This window comes from Triticum urartu, chromosome 4A (assembly GCF_056163025.1).
Source record: "Triticum urartu cultivar PI428250 chromosome 4A, HENAU_Tu73, whole genome shotgun sequence".
NCBI lineage: Eukaryota > Viridiplantae > Streptophyta > Magnoliopsida > Poales > Poaceae > Triticum > Triticum urartu.
In genome coordinates, this window is record NC_141876.1 from 132,873,598 (window position 1) to 132,898,971 (window position 25,374).

At 48.0% G+C, this 25,374-nt stretch overlaps 1 protein-coding gene and 1 pseudogene across 2 annotated transcripts; one reads left to right on the forward strand and one right to left on the reverse strand.

The window, feature by feature from the left end:
- Positions 1–632: 632 nt before the first annotated feature.
- LOC125551122 (ethanolamine-phosphate cytidylyltransferase) lies at positions 633–17,214 on the forward strand. Of its 2 annotated transcripts, XR_007302202.2 has the most exons (10): positions 633–1,211; positions 2,436–2,671; positions 3,021–3,202; positions 4,160–4,231; positions 4,499–4,566; positions 4,744–4,864; positions 8,949–9,014; positions 9,094–9,216; positions 16,780–16,910; positions 17,011–17,214. XR_007302202.2 is itself a non-coding variant. In XM_048714278.2 (9 exons), exons 1-9 carry the CDS (start codon positions 886–888, stop codon positions 16,849–16,851), a joined length of 1,266 nt encoding a protein of 421 aa, XP_048570235.1. In that variant the 5' UTR covers positions 633–885; the 3' UTR covers positions 16,852–17,214. The 2 variants fall into 2 exon arrangements, 1 of the variants encoding a protein (XP_048570235.1); XM_048714278.2 differs by having other exon boundaries at positions 16,780–17,214.
- Positions 12,160–16,492, reverse strand: LOC147975118 (uncharacterized; annotated as a pseudogene).
- Positions 17,215–25,374: the final 8,160 nt, after the last annotated feature.

The following is a 25,374-nucleotide window of genomic DNA, read 5'->3' on the forward strand; positions in this document are numbered from 1 at the left end:
GTTGCTCCTCGAGGTTCACATCCGCTCCTTGCGACGCGCTTCCCTCTCCTGCTGCCTCCGTCACCGATTCCTTCGGGCGGCGTTCTCCGGCCTGCACGCCAGAGTCAAGGACGGGACGCCCACGGAAGACACCAAAGTAGCCTCTGTGGCAGCATGTGGGACGGGCTGGTCAACATCTAGAGCGGCGGATTGGGGCTCACGAAGAGGATGAGGGGAGCAAGGGTGGACAACGACGACGACTAGGACACAGGAGGAGGGCGATGAGTTTGGTGGATTTGATGCAATTTATAATGGAGTCAGCTGTCTGGTCTGTCGTGGGGGACGCGCCCGGGCCTCGTCATACTTGTCCTAGATTTGGGCTGGATATGAGAGGTCGCCGATCAGTCCGGACACTTATGGCCGGTATGAGGAACTTGTTTGGGTCGGGTTTTTTACCGGTTAGTGACCGGGCCGTCCGGCCGGACATTTGAGACCGGTTTGAGGCGGGAAGATGTAGATGCTCTAAGTCCACAAAAACATCAACTAAAAAAGTCCACAAAATATCAGTGGCACATGTGGTTTTTTACTTTACAGTACTGGATCTACACGAGCCGGGCTGCACTGACGCGTTGGTCCCATTTGGCATCGAGTCAAACAGGCGAGCGGACTCCCGCTACGGCCACAGACGCGGAGCTAGGTAGCCTGAACCGCACCACAGCTCCGTCCGTGTCCGAGACCTCCCACCATCTCCCATGGCGAAGGGCCCTCCAGCCGCACACCCGCATCCCTAACCCTAGGCTAGATCCCACCGCACCTTGCGCGCACGCGAAAACCAAGCACACGCCTCTGACCACTCTCCCCCAGCCCCGCTGACTCCTCTGGGTCCGCGAGTCTATTGCCTTACCCATGGATTCGGCTAGTAGCAGCGCGCGGACGGTGGCGGCGTGCGTGATCGGCGGGATCGTGCTGGGTGCCTCGGTGGTCGCGCTGCACCTCGGCGCTGGCCCCGCGGCCCCGAGTCTACCACCGGTCGAGGCCCTCCGGCGGCGCTTCCGCCGCCGCCGCCGCCCCGTGCGGGTCTACATGGACGGCTGCTTCGACATGATGCACTACGGCCACTGCAACGCGCTGCGCCAGGCGCGGGCGCTCGGGGACGAGCTCGTCGTCGGCGTCGTCAGTGATGACGAGATCACCGCCAACAAGGGACCACCCGTCACGCCGCTCCACGAGAGGTCATCCCGCACCCCCTCGTAATTCTAGTGTTTGCTTGCGCCATGTATAAGATCGCCGCTAAGTTTTGTGCTTCAGCCAACATTTTGTTCCAATGAGAACATAATCAAGGCAATATTTTCCCCTTAGGTTGATGCTTGTTGTCATAGTGTGGGACTCTGCTCTAATTATATTCTTACAATACAAACTGCTGGGGAGCACTTGTGGTTGTTGCTCATTGTCAGGATTCAGGACCAACTTCTTGTGTCATTCTGTGAATAAATGTGTTTGCTGAGGTGCTACTGTGTGGACCAGTTTCATACTTGCATCAAAGTTTTCTTTTTAGCTTGGGTTCTAAGGTGATGTTTTGTGGGTAGGATGGACTTTTCGGCGTTCTCAAACTTCTATGGATTTGAAACATAGAAGTAGCTCCAATCGAATGTTAGAATTGTTTCGTGTGTTGATTACTAACACTGAAAAAAGTGGCTCTAAGTTATGGTTAACTAATTGTATTGTTGTGTTGCATGAATGATTTAAATTGGGAAATTAGTATTACAGTTCTGAAGTTAAAGTGTGTTTTTGGTCAGTAGATAGCTTGGCTGGATCTGGATGGGCTAATTGGCTCAAGCAGTAGATAGCTCTGGAAATGTTCGCTAATGCTGGAGTCACTAACCACTTGGTGAGCCTGTGCATTTTTATACGGTCTATGTGGTATGTCCGCTGTGTGCTCTGCTCGGCTGATTGGTAGTAACAAAACCAACCTTGCTCAAACGACATTAATGCATTTTAGAAAATTGGTCATGCCAGTAGCTTTTCTGTTCGCAATTGCGCTTATGATGGATGCAATTCTTGCTCTGGCAAAATTTATCCTGGTACTGATTTAATTTTGATGATTAATCAGATCTCTGATTATTTTTCTGCTTGCTTGAAGAAAGACGAGTTAAGCAAGATTTACTGGCAGGAGTTATTGTGCTCAGTGCACGCCTTACTGTTTCTCTGCTTCTGCAATTTGTAGATTTAGGTGTAATTCATCGGTTTCTTATGTGCTCTGGTGGTAGTTACTGTTGTGTTGTCACAGCCAGATTTTGCCTCTAATGTAGTTTAGGCTTAAGGCTGTATGGAATTTTAGGCATTTCTTTCTGTGTCGTGCTTTTGCTTCTTTGGATGCACCGGTATAATCCCTAATTTTGTATTGTATTTAGCATAAATTCTTTTTCCTAATGTTTCTATTTTTCTGGGTAATACAGAATGAAAATGGTCCGTGCTGTCAAATGGGTTGACGATGTCATTCCAGATGCACCATATGCCATAACCGAAGATTTCATGAACAAGCTATTCAATGAGTACAATATTGATTACATAATTCATGGTGATGATCCTTGCCTGCTACCAGATGGCACTGACGCATATGCCCTTGCCAAAAAGGCTGGCCGATATAAGCAGATTAAAAGAACCGAAGGAGTGTCAACAACAGACATTGTTGGTACTTATTCTGCTTTAGTTTTCGCTTGTAGTATGTGTTAAATGCTAAAAGTTTTAATTGCCATACTGAAATTGAAGTCTGAATGGCTACCGCATTGGAATATCTTTTGGCTACAGTCTTTTTAGCTGCAGGTCGTCTCTGAGCTGTCAACCTCACTGTTCACCAGACTATTTTCTTGTTCCCACCATCACATGCATTCTGACATTTCTGTTGTATCCATTTATGAGCCAGGATGGTATGGAGTACAATTTACATTGGGAACCAATGAGTTGGTCATGGACTCATTTCTATTGCCTATGGTGATGAAAACATTTTACTGCCATCTTGAGCTTGTCTCTCTTCATTGCAGGAAGAATGCTTCTTTGTGTTAGAGAGAGACCAGTTTCTGATAATCAGAGCCACTCTTCACTACAAAGACAGTTCAGTCATGGGCATGGTCAGAATATTGATGATAGTGGATTTGGAAATGGAACAAAAATATCTCATTTTCTTCCCACATCTCGGCGGATAGTTCAGTTCTCAAATGGCAGGGTATGTCTTATACAGTTTCAGAGTTTCTCTTGCATAAATACTATGCCATTTATATCTGGGTAATGAATATCCAATGAACCTCTGTAACGTGGTTGGCACCTAGTCCTGAGATCAGACACTCGTTCGAGGTGGCTACACTTAAGGTATTCTGTATGTAAGAACAGTTACATTGTATTGAGAGTGAGACTTCCATATGTGAAACTCCTCTTACAAGTGTACAGGTTTTGCCCAGGTAGAGATTTGTCTGTGCATCATAGATGAAAACTTCCACTGAAAAATGTTTCCTTTTTCTTAAATATTAAGCTTTTAGTGTTGATGCACTTACTAGGCATGAATGAGGACTTGAGAGAGAGAGAGTATTATTCGTGCAGTGTGCTTCATCAATTACAAATGCCCACATGATTACTGGTTGACGGTTTGAGTGGTTCTGAGTTGATAGTAAAAAATAATAAAAGTTCAGTATCCTTGAATTAGCGTAAGCAGGCATTGATGTGCTCACAGCTCAACTTCTTTTAAGGTTAAGTGAAGATTGGCTGGGAAAAAGGTAGTGGGATAGCAACTAGAAGGGAAAGAGTTAATTTCTTGCTTGCCCTCTTACAGTAGGGATACATCCTTATATAGATCTTCTAGGTTGGTTACTGTTTGCTTAAGAGTAATTCCAGCGTGTGCTAGCTGGGCCCATATTCCTAACATACAAACTCCGCATAACTTGACCCCCAAGACAAGACCCGTAATTGGACACATACTGTAGCATGGTGGGATACACCTAATGTCTGTCTACAACAAGCAGATGCATATGCTTGTAAGATCGAACTATTCACTTTGTAAACATAGAATTTAATTTGATATCTCTACTTCTTGCAAACTGGTGATAGTTCGTGTAATTCAACTAAATAAAATAGGCCCTTCTTTTCTCAATTTATTTCCTTTTATGTTGACTAAGCTTTACCAATGCAGGGGCCAGGACCAGATTCCCGGGTAGTTTACATTGATGGTGCATTTGATCTGTTCCATGCTGGACATGTCGAGGTAAATGCCTCCCACAAGAGAAACAGAGAAAAACCATGACATCTTTGTCAGCATTGGGATGCTATGTCATATGCTTGTCTTGGTCGTATATTTTTTCCACTTCTATGTCATATGCTTGTCTGGGTCGTATATTTTTTCCACTTCTATGTCATATGCTTGTCTTGGTCGTATATTTTTTCCAGTTCTTTCTGCGGGGAGAATACTGGACTAAAGTCTTCAAAACATTGCAATTCATAGTTCAGTGTATTTATGGTTTCTTCAATGTAGATATTGCGACTTGCTCGAGGGCTTGGAGATTTCTTGCTTGTGGGCATTCACACAGATCAGACCATAAGGTAAGTATAATGGTTGCCTCTCCTTTTATCTTCTAATTACAATGCTTATACAGTTCATTCGCTTTTGCAACAGTCATAGTTTATAGTCAGAGACTCGGAGTGCACTGTTGAGCATAACTTCTGTAATCAGTTTTTTTAATATAACATTTTTTTACATTCATGCTTAATATTTCTCAGTTCAACTCGAGGACCACATCGCCCAATCATGAATCTCCATGAGCGCAGTTTGAGTGTTTTGGCTTGTCGTTATGTTGACGAAGTAATCATTGGTGCTCCGTGGCACATTTCAAAAGACATGGTGAGCTGTCTACTCCACTCTGAACCATAATATAAGTGTAGTATAACATGCTTGATGATATGGCTTTAATGCCGTACAAGTAAAAGCCTTAACCAGGCCGTGGCTTCAGCTGCCTTAACCAGGCGCTACTCACCCTGCTCCCCAAGCGCGCGGACGCCCATGCCCTAGGCGACTTCAGGCCCATTAGCCTCATCCACTTGGTCGCCAAGATCTTGGCCAAAGTTCTGTCGCTGTGCCTTGCGTACAAACTCAACTCCCTCGTCAGCACGAGCGAGAACGCCTTCATCCTAGGACGCAACCTACACGGCAATTTCATCCTCGTGCGCCAGTCTGCCCGCCTGCTACATCAGCTCGGCGCCCCATGCGTGCTCCTGAAGCTGGACCTGGCACGCGCTTCGACTCGACTCGATCAGGTGGCCATTCCTGTTCGACGACCTTCGCCAATACGGTTTTGGCACCAGGTTCCTAGATTGGCTGGCCATCTTATTCTCCTTGGCAAGCACTAGGGTGCTTGTTAACGAAAACCAGGCCCAACAATTTGGCACAGATGTGGGTTTCGCCAGGGCGATCCGCTATCTCCTCAGCTTTTCGTGCTCGCTGTCTGATATGCTAGGCCGTCTGCTCCACCACGCCACCGAGCTTGGTGTAATACAACGGCTACACCCCCGGCGTCCGATGCCATCGGTCTCCCTCTACGCGGACGACATGATCCTCTTCTGTCTCCCCACCTTGAGCGATGTCACCGCCGTCAAGAGCATCTTGCAGCTATTTGGGCGCGCCCTCGGGCTCTAGGTTAACTTCATGAAGAGCACGACCACCTTGATTCGCAGCTGCGCGGACGAGGCTGCGCCTGCTGTCGACTTGCTAGGCTACCCCATTGTCGAGCTGCCTATTACCTACCTGGGCATCCCTCTGGCGCTGCATCGACCTTCCATGGCCCACTCCAGCCCGTCGTAGACAAAGCCGCCCGCATGCTCCCCTGTTGGAAGGCACACCTCATGAACAAGGCTGGCCGCCTCGCATTCATGAAGGCCGTCCTCAGTGTGATCCCGATCCACCAGCTGCTAGCATTGGCGCCCCCCAAGAAGACCATAAAGGCGCTCGAGAAGATCCAGCTAGGCTTTCTCTGGGCCGGGCGCGCGGAGGCAAACGACGGGCACTATCATGTCAACCGGCAACGGGTTGCCCACCCGATCTCCCTGGGTGGCCTTGGCGTTCGCGACCTCGCGCTGCACACACGATGGCTTTGGTTCAGCCACACGAACACCACCAAAGCTTGGGCGGGCGTCGACCTACAATTCCCGCTGAGGAGCACACATTCTTCTTCGCCTCCACCACCATGCAGCTTGGGATGGCACGGAGGCCCTCTTCTGGGAGGACCGTTGGATTGCCGTACAGTACATCCGTGAGATCGCTTCGCTTTATACGCATGCATCCCCAAATGCCGTCGCAAGATCAGGACAGTTGCGGAAGGGTTGGAGGCCAACCGATGGGCGCGGGACATCCAAGGCACGGTCGACATCCACCAGATCGGGCAATACCTCCAACTTTGGCACATGATCAATGGCACGAGCCTATCTGCAGAGCCAGATCGCCTCATCTGGAGATGGGCTGCAAATAGCATCTACTCCGCCAAGTCAGCCTACACCGCCACCTTTGTCGGGTCCACAGCTTGCGCCGCCGGTAAGCTCACTTGGAGAAACTGGGCTCCACTACGCGCCCGCTTCTTCCACTGGCTTGCCCACCTCGACAGATGCTGGACTGCAGACGCCTTGCTCGCCGCGGCCTGCAACACCCCGCGAGACGCCCCCTCTGCGACCAGGCACCTGAGACCATGCACCACCTCATCCTCGCATGCCCCTTCGCTCGGCAGACCTGGCATGAGGCACTGTGCTGGCTACGGATCCCATGCGCCCCGCCAGACAACGAGCCTCACTACTGGACTGGTGGCAATCGGCACGACAATCCGCCCCAACGCCCATGCGCAAGGGCCCTGGGTACCATGACCCTCGTTCCCTGGATGATATGGAAGCACTGCAACGACCGTGTCTTCAATGGAGCACGCCCATCGGTGAACGCCCTGTAACGAAGATTAAGGAAGAGGCCTCCCTTTGGGCAAGCGTGGGCGCTCTAGGGCTTAGAGCCATCACCCCCCAAACATGGGATGTCCATTAATTCGAAAACGGTAACCGCCTCCTAGGAGTGTAACTGCAACTCTCTCTTTTCACTGAAATGAAACACGTGCTCTCATGTGTTTTCTCAAAAAAGAATCACATGCCTTACACAACGCTCATCACTAGCTTATAACAACCTGGCAAGTGGCCATTGGTCCCACTATCATACACTCATGTATAGGCGCGATTAAGTCTCCTCATGATAGTGGGTCCTGCACGTCTTCTTCTCCACACCTTGCGTCCGCCCGTTCCCCAGCCTCGCTATCTGCCTCCACTTCTGAATTGCCCGGGCTAGCAGAAGGGGAGGGCGTGACAATTTTTTTTTGTGAGAACACCTCGAGAGGGGCAGGGGGTTGCTGCATTTCATTAAGAAGAGAATTGCCAAGGTCATCACCCATGACATGCAGAGCCGCGAGTCTACCCCATAGAGCCGCCGTTGCATGGCCTTCTGAGGCCGCCGTACATCCACCGTCCGGAACCGCCACTCCGGCAGTCCGGCATCCATCGCCCAGACCGCAAGGCAACCCTGCACAATTGCCGAACCCCGCCGACCCACAAGTGCCAAGGACTCCAAGGCGGTGCCTCCAAGAAGGAGCAAACCCACCTATGCAGCGCCACCACGCCGCCATTCAAACCTGTGGCTCACTGCCACCACCGCAGCTCCACAAGCCAAGGGAGGAGCCCCTAGACACCCGAGGGCGCCCTACTGCAGCCACAAGAGCACACCCGAGTACCACCACCAACGGATCTGGGAGCTTGACCCGCGGCGCTCAGGGGGCCGCCGCCTCAGCTTGCTTGCTCCGGCGAGGCGCAGCCGCCTCAAGGGAAGCTAGATGCCCAGATCCGGACAGATCTGACCCCTACAGGCCAAGCAGCGGGAGAGAGCCCACGGCACCGCGCACTCCGCCTGGAGCACCCACCACCAGCTCCGGCGCCGCCACGGACTGCGCGCCCCAACGATGACGCCACCACGCGCCAACGGAGCTCGCCACTACGTCCACCACTGGTCTCCCCGCGCCACCGCGGCGAAGCCAGCGGTAGTGGCGGGAGGAGGGCGCCGAGAGGGCGGAGCCTGGCGGCGGCGGACTAGGTTTCCCATAGTCGCCCCCAGGAGGAGCGACACGGGGTGGGGGTTCCTTTTTTCCTCTCTGTCCAAACATTTGGAGGGCGTGAAAATGACGAACCAGAAAACATATATGCACAAACCATTAGTACCTCTACATATTACAAAATGTAATTATGCCAAGTATGAGAATTAGTTCACTACAAAATAAAGGTAACAATGAAATGGACACAAAGATTCCCAATTTCCAATAGGCCACCAATTTTATTTGGACAGATCGATGGCCTTTCATAACTTCTAGCTTTTCCAGTATATCCTTTGTCTCATCTCCAGCTTGATCTTCATTAAGCAATGCTGAGCTATTGCGTTGCTTTCCGAGGAAATTGTGTTGTCTAATTGGTCGTATTGTCCATGCTAAGCTGCAAATGCCAACCATGGTTAGCTGCTAGGTTCTGTGAAGCCGTTGACTCCGGAATCCTGTCTCAACCTAAGGCATTCCTTGTAGTCTTAGAACAGTAGTACACTGAGAAATTTGGTCATTCTGCTCACTGCTCAGAAATGATGTGATCAGTGTCCTCAAGTTATCCTGACTGGTTGCATTGAAGCAGAACATGCAGGTACCTAACCTGTAATTTTGAACACAAAACAATCAGACTTCCATCAAATAAAATCTATATATTTTTCATCTGTATAATTTACTGTCTTTTTCGAGAAAACTATAATTTACTGTCTAACCTTGTGTATTATCCAGGATCGTTTAGTAATCACCTGCTGCAATTTTAGTTGTCAACCAGGTTATGTGTGTGTGGTATGTGCCAAGAGCTCTCTGACTTTCCTTTTTGTACAGATTACCACTTTTAATATTTCATTGGTTGTTCATGGAACTATAGCTGAGAACATGGACTATACAGAGGTAATTAAGCTGTCTTTTTCTTGGAATATGCAAATGTTGAACCTTGATAATTGATCATTGTCATTTGTGCACTTCTCAGGACGATTCAAATCCATATGCTGCTCCAATTGCTATGGGCATTTATCATAAGCTGGATAGCCCTTTGGACATCACCACTAGTACTATTATAAGGAGAATAGTTTCTAACCATGAAGCCTACCAGGTAACTACCCTGAAACTGGGTTAGATTGTTGGGTGGAGCCTTGTCCTTCTGTGCTGTATGCAGCACTACACTATATTCTGTGCAAATGTGATTTGCCTTTTGTCGCCGTCATATCAGTGTTGTGCATGCAGGAGTTTTTTTAGAGGAAAAGGGCTCAGAGCCCTGGCTCCATTTGCATTGATCAAACGAAACCAGCATACATAGTATCAATCCTGTTACAAGCACGCGGGGGGATAAATCGCCAACACGCTGCCCCAGCAAAAAGTAAAAAACTAGGCCAACACACGCAACTACAGCAACTACCAGGAACAGACTAAGCCCGAAAACAGAGCCCGAAGACTCAACAAATCAACTGATCTCGCTCCGTAGCACGTTTGTTCAGCACCTCAGAGCGCTTTAGGAGTCCTAGCCAGGGTCCGGCCAGAGCAATGGGGGGGGGGGGGCGCTACCTGCTCCAGCTTCATCACCAGTTGCAGTATTCTTTCTTTGACAGGGCCAGAGCATCGCACCACCCTGCTGGCCAGCATGGTAGCAGTCTTTCTCCACAGAACCTGCATACCGAGCCAGGGAACATGATTGAAACAAGTGTCGTTACGATATCTCCACAGAGTCCATAAAACAGCAGAATGTAGTATACAATCTGCTGGGTTGTTATTGTTTTTGAACCACCAATCTAGCATGTCATCCAGGGAAAGCCCAGCATGCTTATTGGATATGTCAAAGACCACTCTCCAGAGCTCTATCGAAACGACACAACCAAAAAATAAATGATCTACAGATTCAGATTCACCACAGAAAAGACAGGTGGGATCATCTACATGCTGTTTTTTCTGTAGGTTATGTCTAGTCAATAATTTGTTTTCAACCAAAAGCCAGAGAAAAATCTGAATCCTCAGGGGGACATTAAAATTCCAGACAACGGGAAGGTTGCCCGGCTGCACACCCCTGAAATTGATGAAATTATAGAAGGATTTCACAGTGTAGATGCCCTTGGGATCATAATTCCAGCAAATAGTATCCTCCCTGTCATCCAACACCGTATTTTTAATCATACTAAAAAGTTCATCCCAATCAGCCAGCATATCTTGAGTAAAAGCATCTCCTAAAGGTAATTTTGAGATTAGTACTATCCCACACTTCACTAATGGAAATGTTATGGTCATTGGCAATAGTATATAAGCCCCAATACTGGGTAGCAAGAGTGGAAGAACCAATCCACCGGTCTTCCCAGAACCTGGCACTTTTACCATTACCAATGTTCTAGGAATATCCAATCTTGGCAGCTTTAGCAGCCCATAGTATCCCCTTCCAAAAAGGGGAAGCACCATTATCAGGGCATGCAAAAATATTGGGACTATGAGTTCTATATTTGGCATCAATAATTTGCTTCCAAATCTTACCCTCATCCAGGAAATATCTCTTGATCCAGGAAGCTAACAGGCAAAGATTCATGTCAGCTATATTAGGTATGCCAAGACCACCATGCTATTTTTTGAGGGTCACACTCCCCCAAGCAGCAAGGTGATATTTATAATGCCCTTCATAGTCATCCCAGAAACAATGGGCTAGTTAAGAATTAATCAACTTTATAGCCCATTTGAGGAATTTAATAATCCCCATAAGGTAACCAGGAATACTAGCTAAACAAGATTTAACAAGAGTGAGCCTCTTGCCAGAAGAGAGCAATCTACCTCTCCATCCAGCCCCCTTTTTGATGATTTTATCGACAGTAGGCTGCAACTCACTCTTCTTGAGTTTTCTATGATGGAGAGGAGCTCCTAAGTATTTAATGGGGAACTCCCCTAATTTGCAACCAAGAATTTGAGCAAAAATATTAGCATCATCACCATTAATATTAATGGGAACCAGGTCACACTTGTGAAAATTAATCCTCATCCCAGATAACTGCTCAAAACAGGAGAGTAGCCATTTGAGATTTCTAGCATGATCAGCATACTGCATACTAATGATGCCAGCTGGATTAGCACTAGGAAACAGACCTTCCAGTATATTATTTCTGGAGGCTTTAACAAGAATTCTAGTAAAGACATCTGCTACTAGGTTGAAGAGCAAAGGGGAATATGGGTCCCCTTGTCTGACCCCTTTACCAGCAATAAAGAAATCACTGTTGTTGTTGTTGTTTATTCTAACTCCAACAAACCCTTTAAGTAATAGAGATTCTACTTTCTTCATCCATTTACTACTGAAACCCCTCTTATGCATCATGTCCAACAGAAATTAGCTTTCTCATAGTCCAATTTAAACACAAAACCAGACTGTTTGCTGAAGTGCTCAGAGTGTATAACCTCATGGGCAGTGATTATACTCTCAGCAATATATCTGCCTTTTATGAAGGCTGTCTGGTTAAGGAAATTAAATCATTGCAGATGGGGTCAAACTTATTAGTGGCACATTTAGCAAAAATTTTAAAACTGCAATTGATCATTGCAAGAGGTCTAAATTTCTCCATTCTAATGGCATCAGCCTCTTTAGGGACTAAAGTTAATAAGGAGAAGTTCAATCTAAATAAATCCAGATCACCCTTCTCCCAATCATCAAATAAAGCAAACAGGTCACCTTTAATAAGGTCCCAAAATTGCTGGTAGAATAAAAAAGGAAAGCCATCTGGCCCAGGAGCTCCTTCAGCATAAGAGCCAAAGACAGCCTCCTTGATTTCCTGCTCAGTGAAGGGGGCATCTAAGATACTATTATGAGCATCAGTGACCCTATCACCATCTTCCCAAAAGTCATCTTTCAGGTTGATATTTATTTTATCTTGGAAGCCAAAGAGATTTTTGTAATAGCACCTTCATCTCCTAATAATACCTTCAGGATCAGAGACAGTACCTTCATCTCCTTTCAGCACCATGATCTGTTTTTTCCTCCTCTTCTGGTTAGCTATAGCTTTGAAGTAGCCAGCATTCAGGTCTCCTTCCAATATGTCTCTCTCTGGATCTCTGCCTGGCCTTGATTTCTTCCTTTTTCCATATATCCTCCAGGTCACCTGCAATTTTTTTGATTCTTCTGTTAGTGTTAGGAGATGGAGGGTTAGATTCAGAAATAATATCCAGGCAGTTATACTCAGTCACCAGAGCTTGCTTATGTCTGTCTTGCTCTGCCTCATAGTTGGCCATCCACCCTTTGATGGCTTTTCTGGAATTCCTAATCTTAAACTGCCAAATGTCTATAGCCTTTTTGAAAGGCATTTGGCAGTCCAAGCTTTATGAACAACCTCTCTAAACCCTTCAACCTCAAGGCACTGTTTTTCAAATTTGATTTTTTTTCCTTGGGGATGGAAAAAGCACAGGTATTAACCACCAAAGGAGTGTGATCACTCCCTAGCCTAGGGAGAGCTTTAAGGTGGACACCTGGGAAAAGAGAGGCCCAATCAGTGGACATGAAGACTCTATCTATAGTAGCCATCACTAAGTTGTTCTGATTGTTGCCCCAAGTGTACTTCCTCCCATTAATTTTAAGCTCTAACAAGCCAAATTTATTAATCCAATCATTAAAGAGATCATCCGAGTGTTGATTAATAGCACCAGTGCTCTTATCACTAGCCTCTCTAATAAGATTGAAATTACCACCAACTAAGGTGGGGCCAGTCCAACTGTCAGCAGGTTGTGAAGTTCATTAATGAAATCCAATTTAAATTGATCGTAGGCAGAGCCGTAAACAGAAACTAATCTCCATATGGAGTGGTCTTGTTTATTCTTGAGCAAGCAAGAAATACTATAAGTGTTATTTGCATTAACCCCAACCAAGATCCCTCCCGCAGTGTTATTTGCAGGGAGCCATTTCCAATGGAAATGAGAGCTGGGATTAAAGACTTCAAGTTGCAAAAAAGTCTTCTTTCTTGGTCTCAGAAATACAAATAAAATCAGGACCATTGGCTCTAATGAGCTCTTTCAATTTGCCATTTTTAATAGGGCCATTCAGACCCCTAATATTCCAAAAAATGCCTATCATTTAATAGCAAAATCAATTTTCCTTCTACTTCTACAGGATTTAGAATTTCTAACCTCAATCCATGGTGAGTCTGGATCAGGATCCACATTCATATGTGTCACCTCTCCAGACTCTGTATTAGCCCTAGGATTGGGACCCGAATTATTAAATTCCTCACCAGTAATATCTATACTAGGAGGCAAAAAGACCACAGGATTTTCAGAATTAAATTTATCAAGTCTATCTAGCACAACTTGCTTGATAATGGATATATTATCTCTGATACTATAACTACTAGGCCCCAGGTTAATACCTGAGCAATCTGCAGTTTTAATAAGGAGAGAATCATCCAGGCAAGCAAAAGAGTTTGGAGTACCTTTTCTTACAATAGGCACTTCCAGATTTTTAATCTGTTTCAGTTCCTGAGCTTTTTGAAGAGCAGGTTTTCCATCTCTCTTGTTCTTGGTGTTAACTCTGGAGGCCACCAGAGGCCCCCATTTCTGTTTAGTGCCAAGGCTCTTCTGAGAAATAGGTTTGCTCAAATCAGCAGCAGCATCAAATAGTTCCAGGAGAGGGCCACCTATGTTTTCATTGGGCTTCTTCACTATCTCAAGAAAGCTTTTGGTCATAGGGGCACCCAGAATCTTGGAGAAAACAGAATTTTCCATATTGGATCTAGGAGCAGGAGTGGAGCACTTCTGGATAGACTTGGCACCAGTTGAACCAGCAGCTGGAGGCTTGTCCTTGATGTTGGTGTTACTATTTCCAGTGTCCATATCCTCTCCCAGCACATCATCTTCACTTGTATCAAACTCATCTTCGGTATGCTTTTTCTGAGAGGGGTTGTTGTCATCAGGGCCTGGAGGAATATCAGAATCATGTTCACTTGCTAACTCAGTCTCCACAGAAAACTTTAGCAAATAAAGTTCATGGTGGATCTCCACCACCCTGTCTCTGGGGATTTTAGTTGAGTCTCTCACAGCCACTTGGATCCTCACCTTCTCATAGAAGCTTCTGAAGATGGTGTGCCAGTCAACATTAACCAGGACACCAAGCATAGTTGCCACTTGTGTGATAATGTACCAAGATATCCACTTGGGAGGCAGCCCTTCAATCACAATCCAGGTTTCTTCTAGGGAGTCATAGGCTGGCATTTCTCCATTCCAATCACTAAATGAGATAGTCACCCCTTCTTTTTTCAGATTGATGGAAGGGTACTCTACCAAATCCTTGATCTTCTTGTTTGGGGGGAACCTGGCAATGAATTTCTTCTCATCATATCTCCTGATCTGCCAGGGCCAATTGGTTTTCCACATATTAGAGAATTATTGCCCCAGCTCTTTCTCAGAGATCTCTCCCTTTTCAACTAAAACTAAACCAACATTCCCAAAGTTCAGCCATTCACAGTCTTCCTTGCCACCAGTTTCAATGTGGAAAAATCCAAGGCCATTACTGGCACTTCCCCAATACATGGCAGCAGGATAGGGCTTGTACCAGGTAGGCCAAGTATCCATGTGGTGACCAGGAGTCTTGCAGATGAAACAAACTTTTGGTGTGGGGCACATACCCACAAAATGTCCAGGTAGCCCACAGTTATAGCAAATTGCAGCAATGAACTTGGGATCAACATTGAAGGAGGAGTCATCACTTGGAGAAGTAGTCTGGGCCGCAGCATGTTTGTTTCTTTGATTTCTTTTTTTCTTGTTCTTGCTGAAGTCTGGCTGACTGCTCTGGACACTCCCTCCAGTAGATGATCCACTCCCTCCATATTGTGCTTGTTGCATCTGAGGATTAAAAGACCGAGGGAAAACTTGAGCAGGAGGCAAATACTGGAAAGGGAATTGGGTCTGGTTCGGCCATTGCTGCATCTGCGGATTCAACCCCCCTGGACAGCCAGCATACATCTGTCCACCAGTCTGCAACATAGCTGGGGCAGCACCAAGAGGGAACAACGGCGTCTTGTCAAAAATCGACATGTGTGGGTGAGGGGCTTGAGCAGGCTGTGGAACCAGTGGCGGTGGCACAGGTGCCTCCTGCCACGTCGGAGTGGGAGCAGGAGGACGGCCATTGCGTCCCCTTCCAGAGCCATACCTCCCCCATGGCTGCTAGCATCTCTCCCTCCACCAGCCATTTTGACGATGGAAACAAAGGGGATCTTACCCGATTTCCTTGCACAGCAGTCGCGGGAGAAGCTGAATAATTTTGGGGTAGTCAGACGATCAGATTTTCCAACTGGGTAGCAATCAGCTTCAGCGAAGTCTCTGGAGGCAAATCTGTCTTTCCTTATCCACACCAAATTGGATCTATTGAAATTGATAGGGTTGGGATGAACCCTAGGTTCGCCACGGTCAGTCCCCCCAAGCTGTGGATCCAGATCGCGAACAGGAGGCGCCTTTTGTAGAGGCGCAACCACTTTCCCCATGGGTGGCCCGATGGCGGGGCAAGCGGGACCTGCTGTCAGCCTCGCACGCATAGGGGAGTCGCTGACCAGTAGGGCCCTCCTGGCAGTCCCACTTCTGCAACCCACAACTATTCTCGCCGGAGAACCGGAAGGCATCGGTGGCGGCGAGGCCGATCTCCTCCATCTCTGATCTCCGCCACCTCTTAGAACGGAAATGGGACTGTGGATAGCATCAGCAGCAGGAATCCGCACCTCCTCCTCCCGAGTCCTCGTCTCCACTTCGGGAGACGTGCTCAATCTCGACTGGAGTTGGTCGCCGGCGGCGAGGACGAGAGCTGCAGTGGTGCACCCGACGGCATCACCCCCAGTATGCACTCCCACCGCAGCGCCCTTCGGGGATCCTCTGATTTCGCCTCCGCCCTCGCCCACAGCACGAACGCGGCCGGCGGGGAGTGGGGGAAGGCGGGCATCCTTGCCCTTTCCTCCTCCGTGGCCTCGTCGTAGATCTTCCTTGCCAGAATCCTCTGCTCCAAATCCGCCCTCCTCTGACAGGTCTCTGCATATTTCACCGCCGCGGATCTCGTGATCTGGTCTGTCGCCGCCGCCACCACCTGATCTGCCGCCTTCCACTCCCGCACGCGTCGGATCCACGCTGCTGTGGCGTCGTGGATCCTGGTCGCCCGCTCCACCCAACTCCGAGCCCCGGTCGCCATGAGCACCCCTTGTGGAACTTGTGAGATCAGTCTCACCATCTCCGGGAAGGTTTCGTAGACGTGGAGGGGCAACCGAGGGGGGGTAGGAGGTGCGGCCGCGGTCGACGCCCGCGGACCTCGCCGGCGAGGAGGCATGCCGCGAGGTTGGGGCGGCGAGATCTGCGGTGTTGGGAATGGCGAGCGAGAGGCGTGGTTTCGCGAGAGCTGTGCTCATGAGCGAGAGGCGTTCCAACCTCCTCTGGCCGTTGTTGCTGGGGCCTGCATGCAGGAGTTATTTTGTACTGATGTTTATGGTAGTGCATTAGTGTCTGAGTAAATCCCTTTGGCTTTGGATATGCAGCATTGAATATTTGTCTGTCTCCCTGGGACCAATATTTCCTGCTATAACTATGCTCAACAACATGTTCTTTGGTGTAGAGGCTGATATGGTTTGCATTTATTCTGGTCCACTGCTTTGGTGTGTTTTTACTCATGCTTGGTCTATGGTGTTGCTTTGTGCAGAAACGGAATGAGAAGAAGGAAGCCAGCGAGAAGAAGTACTATGACAGTAAAAGCTTTGTCAATGGAGAGTAGTGGCTTCTGAATAGATCTTCTCAGAAGACTGTTCCTGGATCTTTGAGGCTCTAACACAGGTCACAAATGAAACCATCAAGTGATCTACAATTTTACCGCTCCATTGTCATTTTTGCTATATAGCTTAGTAGCTTCAGATGCAGTCTTGATGCATGACAGGCAGTGGTGCTGAATTGGGTGCGGAACCTGGATGAATTTCCAGTGGCCACTTTCAGTGCCACGACCTACCCTATCCTCTCCTGTATACCGGCTTCCAGAGCTGCTGTTACCGGCCGAGTTCTTTTTGAGATCTATAGATCTCTGAGAATTGTGGTACAAGATGAATGCTAGGCCAATTAATTGTTTGTTTCCCTGTTGTTCTTATGTGGTGGGCATCCAATGCCAGTCGTTTTCTCATATATTTGGTGGAGCTGAATCCTGATCTTATACCGAACATGGACTAACTGATATGGTATGCCAGTCGCTGGTCGGTGAAAGCAGCTGGGTCTGATGGTACACCTGGAAGTTGGTTTCGTCGGGATCTGCCGACGCGTCGAAATCTATTGTAATCTTGGCAAAACGCTTGCTAGGCAATAACATAACACTAGAAAGGTGCCAGATGGCTGCACCCTGCTGGTTCTGTCCGCGGGTCCGGTATGCTGTTAAGCATGGAAAAGGATGTGGTACCTGTGAGATTTCCAGATGGTGCATTTTTAGCAGCAGCTGGGGCTGCCTGTGTTTGCTCTCTTGTGAGCAACTTCCCACTGTTTGCTGTCCATCGTTTGCGCCTTGCTACTTGCTAGCACTGGCTTGGCCTTGATTTGGACTCCTAATTTTTGGGTGGTTTATCTGTCATGATAGGGGGGGCCTGCAGATGTGGTAAAACAGCTTTCGTATCAGACACGCGTGATTGACTCATGGAGTTGAGTGTTGCTGTGTTTGGGAAATCATCTTGCTTCTTTCTGGCGGAGATAGGATAGGAGGGCCCCTGAATTGATCGACGACCTCAGATGTGGTCTGCATTGATCCTTCATGGTTAAAAGGAGAGGTTACACTGAACCGTGCCTTGGTGCTTGGAAACACAGTACTCCCTCCGATCCAAATTAATTGTTCGCAGCTCTAGTACTAGAGCTGCGACAATTAATTTGGATCCGAGGGAGTAGATTTCATGACGGGAAATTCCTGAAAAGGGTGAGAAAGTCTGCATTAGACTCTTTGATTTCACAGAACTCAAATAGAAATTTATCGTGATGAAAAATGCATGTCGTTCTGTTGAAAATATAAAGTTTAATAAAAGAGAGAGGCTGATCGCAACTGATAGAACGATGCAACAACGATTTCTCCACAGGATTTTGCCTTTCGGCGCCTTTTCTCTGCGGCCAAGCAAAAGAATTAATGGTTTGGGACACATGGTTTGTGAATAATGGAGTGGGGGCTGCGTAAAGAAGAGAAACCAGCAGCATCTAAAAGGGCAGTGGAAAAGAGAGAGTCGCTCTCAGCATGGATGGTGTGGGGCAAGCTGAAGATCCACCTGCTGGAGATCCCAGCGACGCCCCTCCGACACACGCCCCTCCTTGTCAGACGCCCACTTGTTATTACTACCCATGCATGTCAGCTCATTCATATCGCGTTGCACGCCCCCAGTGATGAACCATGGAATCATCAATTTTTTTTCCATCCTAATCTAATCTCTGTGTTTGAACTTTGAACCACGTAGCCAGCTAGCCAGGCAATCCGACCTGTACATTTTCTGGCTGGGCATGCTTGCAGATAAGGAGTCACTGTGCATGTTGTGCATGCTAGATTCATTAGGGCGCCTTTAATTAACTACCACTGGCACCATCATAGTGCACTCGTGCTGCATGCGTTGGTGCGTTGGATGAATCCGTTTCGCGCGCCAAGTTTTCGTGGCATGCATGATGGCTACTACGTGTGTCCTACCGGCGACGGCGAGCTCTCGTTGTAACCTCGGCCTCGTTTTTCCGACATGATTCCTTCTTTTCATCTTTTTCCTTCATGTGACATTTGGCGTTCAGGCTTGATTTTGTGAATAATAGGAGATGGCTTGGCCTATGAGCTATGATCATCATCATTACGTTAGACTAGACTGGACTGCGCAGCAGATACTAGTTACTGGTTCATCTCCGATCATGGCTAGGCTTAGCTGCTAGCATGTGTACCATTAGTTTACTGTCCAGTTCAGGACTGTAGCGAGCAAGAAAAATAACGGCCTGGTCAGCTTTAGCTTGTCCTTTAGTTGAGCATGCACATGGAAACTTGGTCATGATCATAACTAACGCCGGTAATTAATTGTTTAAGACATCGTGAGTCACTCCGTCCGGCGATTACTGCAGTTGATTAGCACATCCCAACTACTGCCATTGATGATGAAACTCGCAGGCATGCATGTGCAGGCACGCAGTTTCACTCGCCGGCGCACGTAATTTAGTACTTAGTTGCCATGCCAGCAGCTTGCTTAATCTACTGCCACGATTCCAGCCGCTTCATCCATCCGCCGGAGGGACTCGTCTTTTCACCGTGGCAGCAGGTCGTAGTAGAAGGCATTTGGCGCCAAAGTTGGGTGGGCTGGGCTGGAGGGAGAGCGTGCAGGCAGCAGCACTGCTGCATGCCTCGTACGTGTAAAAGCGCATCTGTGGACGCGGTGCGCAGTGGTGTTATCTTTCGCTAATTCCAAGGCAGAAAGAAAGAAAGAAGGAAGGAAGATCTTGGCGGACCCTTTGCTTTTCCCGTCACATGCATGCTGCTTGCTTTGCTCGCCCTCGCCCCCGCCCGGGGGCCAAAAGAAAAGATCTCTCTCCCACGCTCACGCACGCACGCACACGCGCCTGCGGGGGAGTTGCCACTTGGCTGGCTGGCTCCATGATCAGTCAGTCCCCGGCCGCTGCCCTGCACTGGTAGGCTCGGGGCCGGGGGGCAGCTACACTGCACCCGTGTGGTGTGGTGTGGTGTGGTGTGTGCGTGGCCAAATTGCCCATGGCCACCACCATCTTATCGATCTCTGTCTGTGGTCCCGCGGGAGAGATCACCAAACATTTAGCGCGCCTTTGATTGGAATGCGTTTTTCAGGACTCCTTTTCTTCTAGTTTATGTGTTTTGCTCGGTTCGCATGATTGAGTCATAAATGAATTTCTCTCTCTAGGATCCCTTAAGGATGTACAATGGTGGCATATGAATACATGTGTCCTATGATAAAAAATAATTTGAGGTATCTATATTTATTTTTTCTTCCCAATGCAAGCTACTACTAGTGGGTTTTATTAAGAAATAGAAAATAAAAACTTTAGTACACATGCATCTCTACTTTTCATTCCAACATTTTCAATTTTTGTCATCGGATCACATTTTTTCTCTTCAAGCACCTGCCTCCTGGAGAGGATCCCGCTTCCCTATCCGAACCTACTTTACGTCATATCCAATCCTACATGGCATGCGAGACATCACCTTGAAGCTATGCATTGTACATGCTCTTATTACTTCTGTAAAGGGTGTTGTAGCATCAGCTTCGTGGGGATTCAGCGCGCGAGGGTGCCCTCCGTGTCGTCCGTTTCACACGCCTCCCGCCGTTGGCTCCCTGGCACGCTTCCGGCAGTCCAATCTCCGCGGCCTTGAGTTATGCCTTGGGTTGATGCTTTTGAAGTTATCGCTAATGCATAATTTGGTGTCTATGATGGTCATTACTTTGTTCCTAGAATAATATTAAAATTCTTTCTAAACCTTTGGCAGTGAGAATTGGATTTCACAGGAAAGATTATCCTTTCTTTACCTCCTTGAAAATGAAAAAAATGTGGATTGCAAGTATGTGCTCTCATGCTAGATTATACAAGTCCGTAGAAAAACAAGGATATGCTTTTGGGCTTGGGCTTTGAGTGTAAGCTTAATCGTTCAGTGAGCTTAGCTACTCAACTCTCTTACTCAAGGACGAGCAAGGTTTGAACTTGGAGATGTTGATGAGTGCATTTTACATCATATTTAATAGCACATTTGTTGCATAAAAACTCCTCATATCATGTCCCACCCAGCCACTTTCATGCCCATTATGCATTATTACTAGCTTCCCCTCATCTTAATGTGAGCATTACACAATCTTTAGTTTTATACCTCTTTCCTGGTTGTGTGTGTCTGTAGGAGGTGGAACTACTTTAATCTTTGGAAATATTTTGAAGGCAAAAAGGCATATATGAAGACTACATGAAGCGAGGATCAATTCCATATAAAGTGTTGGAAATATGCCCTATAGGCAATCATGCGATGTGTCATTTCCCTATGTATTCCTGGGTCATTTGTATTTGTTTGAGGGAGAAGAGATCGAACACACTTGATTCATATCGATCAGCCATGCTTATACAGGGGAGGCGAGCCATGATGGTGGTCGTGGGCAAGGCCATGATGAGGAGAGTGGGGACATGCATGTCAACACGCACGCACACTACGTCAGTACAATACATAGTTACAATATACAAGTATTCTACCCCCGACAGTCTTGGCGTTGTGGGCGGAGACGCAAAGGCTGGAGCGAAAATCACCAAAGACAGAGTTGGGCAGCCCCTTTGTCATGACATCGACGAGCTGTTGCATGGCCGGAATATGCATGACGCGAAAATCACTGAGAGCCACGCGCTCGTGGATGAAGTGAATGTCCAGTTCAATGTGCTTAGTGCGGCGATGATGGACGAGGTTGCTTGACAAGTAAACTGCGGAGACGTTGTCACACTAGACAACCGTAGCAGCGCGCATCGTGCACCGGAGTTCGTCGAAGAGTTGCCGGAGCCAGGCACAATCCGCAACAACGTTGGCAACACCGCGGTACTCCGCCTCAGCGCTGGATCGTGAGATAGTGGCCTGCCATTTCGATGACCAGGAGATGAGAGCATCATCGAGGAAGACACAAAAGCCGAAGGTGGAGTGCCTGGTGTCAGGGTAGCCTGCCCAGTCAGCATCAGTGTAGGCACGGAGATCCAGTGTTGCCGATGCACGAAGGTGGAGGCCGAGCGAGACCATGCCACGCACATAGCGCAACATGCATTTGAGCAGCACGAGGTGACATGCACGGGGATCATGCATGTGCAGGCATACCTGTTGGATGACGTAGGCAAGCTCTGGCTTGGTGATCATCAGATTCTATAGTGCACCAGCAAGGGTGCGTTACTGAGTGGGATCAGAGACACAGGGCCATTAGCAGCCGACAACTTTGCCTTGATGTCCACGGGCATCGGAGAAGGCTTGCAGTTGTCCATCATCATGCGCTCCAAGATGTCCTCTGCATACTGCGATTGGGAGAGGAAGATGCCAGCGCCTGTCCTCGTGACCCGTATGCCGAGGAAGTAATGCAGGCATCGAGGTTCTTCATGGAAAACTCGCCGGTGAGGCGGGAGACCACGTGGAGGAGGAGCGCGTCAGAAGAGGCGGTGAGGACAATGTCGTCGACATAGAGCAGTAAGCAGGCCGCGTCTGCACCGTGAGCAAAGTTGAACTGGGAGCTGTCCGAGTGCGTCGCCGTGAACCCGACTATGGCGAGGAAACTGGCGAAGCAAAGGAACCATGCCCGTGGTGCCTGTTTGAGTCTGTACAAGGACTTGGACAGACAGAGACGTGATCGGGATTGCTAGCGTCGACGAAGCTGGCAGGCTCTAAGAAAAAAACATCCTCCTAGGGCGTCCCGTGTAGGAACACATTCTTGAAATCAAGCTGGTGCACTGGCCAACCACGCGACGCAGCGAGAATGAGAACAATGCAGATGATGGCATGCTTGACGACGGGGGAGAAGGTCTCGCCCTAATCCATGCCGACGCGTTGGTGGAAGCCACAAACCACCCAACGCGCCTTCTAGCACTCCAGGGAGCCATCGACACATGTTTTTTTGGCGGAACACCCACTTCCTAGTGATCACATTGGAGGGGGGGGGGCGAGGTACCAGTTCCCATGTGCGATTATCGACCAGAGCAGAGTACTCTTCCTGCATGGTGGTCACCCAGTTGGAGTCAAGGAGAGCACCGCGAACAGAGCGTGAAGAGGTGAGATGTCCGCCGAGGCGGTGGCGACGCAGACGTAGTCGTCGTTGTACTACCGGTTGCGTCGAACCATGCCGGCACGCACCCGTGTGATGATCAGGGAGCGCGACACGGATGAGGGCACCGCGGTGGCGCCAGAGGCTGGAGGACCGTTCGATGCGGCTGGGACGACCGCATATGAAAGCTGGGCGGGGAAGCAAACGAGCCACTGGATGGTGATCCAGCGGGCCTGTTCAAAACCCCATAGCTCGCGCTAGTTGATGAACCAGGCGAGCCGCTCGATGAAGATCCGGTGGTGGAGCTTGAACCACCATCATTCGCACGCACAGGTGAAGCAAGCGACGGGCCCGCCGGTGAGGACGAGGCAGCCGATGGGCGCACTTAGGGTACCTATACAGGGACGGGAATATAACGGGATGTGTGTGCATGATTGGTGGTGGGTGTAGGAGAAGTGGCAAATGGGGGATGTTTTCATCAAAACGAACATGCCGGGTAGTAAGAACCCGACGGGTGGCTGGGTCGTAGTACTGGTAGCCATGGTGATCAAGAGGATAACCGAGGAAGATACCAGGCAGGAGTGGTGCTCGAGTTCGTGCCAGGAGGTGGAGGCAGTGTTAGGATAACACAAGCACCCAAAGACTCAAAGAATGGAGTAGTCAGGAGTGGTGCCTAGTAGAAGTTTGTGCGGTGATCGCGGAGATGTGTTGTGTGCAGGGTTTGTAGTTAAGGAGAAGCGTGGCTGTAGCAAGAGCTTCAGCCCAGAACCAGGCGGGCATGGAGGCATGAAACAACATCGAGCGCCGGCTGTCATTCATAGGACGCAATACACGCTCAGCTTTGCCATTTTGTTGGATGGTGTAAGGGCACGAGAGACGGAAGACAATGTCATGCTTGGTGAGCAGAGAGCGCAAGGCGAAGTTTTCAAACTAGCGCCCATTGTCAGTTTGCATGGCAAGGATAGGGTGCTCGAATTGGGTCTGAACATATGCATAAAAATAAAAAATAAATGAAAGAACTTCATACTTGTTGCGAAGAGGAAATGTCCAGACATAATGAGTACAACTATCAAGTACAACGAAGTAATACTGAAACTCAGAGACACTGCTGACATGCGACGTCCAAACAACTGTTGGAAATATGCCCTAGAGGCAATAATATTTGTATCATTATATTTCCATGTTCATAATTAAAGAATTTTATATTCTATGATGTATCTGCTATGATCCTAAAATACATGATTTAGTGGAAAACTCGTATGCACATGTGGAATGATAAACGGTTAAATAAAAGATTCCTAGTCTTGCCTCCAGGACTAGCTCAAGTGTTGTTGGTGATCACATTTTCCGGATCTGAGGATATTGTTTAAAGTGTTAAATGATAGTCCTAAAACAACATTGAGATTATGAGGTTAGAAGAACGATGATATTGAATTGACCCAAATTTGTCCGTTATGAATAGAATAATATCGTCTATAATCAATTGTAATAACACAGAGTGTTAACATGTGATTTTTGTCCTTAGACCATGAGAGCATCTTAGTCACTTCTTACCGTACGCCGAGCTTTGGGGTTGCATAAATGTCACCTATAACACGGTGATCATAAAGACAACTTACACGTTCATCGGAAAGTTTGACAAGGGACTAGATAGCTCGAGAGTGGGATTTGCTCGTCCGACGATGGAGAGATATCCTTAGGGCCTTGTCAGTGTGATGGCATCCATCATCGTCTAGGTAGACACAAGTGACTATGTCACAGGGATGCCGGAACACAACAACGAGAAAAAGGAACAAAACTGGTAACGAGGATTTCAGTATAATGAGCATGTGTTGACTCAGGAGGATAGCGATGCATCACGGGTTTTGTAAAGTATTGCGAAGCAAAGGGAACATCACATGATAACCAAAGGTTCACTCGAATATCATTCATGTGCTCATAGGGATCAATATGGACGTCCACGGTTCCGCTATCGGTCGTTGAGCGAAGGGGTTTCATTCATGTCTATGAGTTACCGAACCTATGGGGTCACAAGCTTAAGGCAATCACGATATTCTGAGTGTTAGTAGAATGTGAGTGATGATAATATATTTGTGGAATTGTTTCATTAATATTCGAAATAGTTCCAAGAGGACCCGGAAGCGTTTCGGGGTCACTAGAAGGGTTTCGGAGAGTATCAGGTAATATTGGGTATTACCGATAAATATATATAGGTTTAAAATGTTTCCGGGGATGTTAAAGTATAAATAAAATGGTCTGGAAATGTTTAAAACTATTGTATATTTAATTTAATATCAACAGGCCTTAAAAGGCCAAGAGGTGGAAGGTAACTTGGGCCACAAAGGCCCAAGTGGGGGAGGCACTCCTTCCCTAAGGAAGGAGGCCGAATCGGGGTGGAGGCGGAGTCAAAATCCTCCCCCTAGGCCGGCGCACCAAGGGGGAATCATCTCCCCTTGGTGGCAGCCCTCCCTCACCCCTCCAATCTATATATACTTGAGGATTTGTGCTCTTTTGACAAA

Excerpts from the sequence above, each read along its gene's own strand:
- LOC125551122 (XM_048714278.2), top strand. The coding sequence starts at position 886 with ATGGATTCGGCTAGTAGCAGCGCGCGGACGGTGGCGGCGTGCGTGATC. Across the intron at positions 1,212-2,435 it reads GTCACGCCGCTCCACGAGAG|AATGAAAATGGTCCGTGCTG; the intron begins GTCATCCCGCAC and ends TGGGTAATACAG. Across the intron at positions 2,672-3,020 it reads GTCAACAACAGACATTGTTG|GAAGAATGCTTCTTTGTGTT; the intron begins GTACTTATTCTG and ends TCTTCATTGCAG.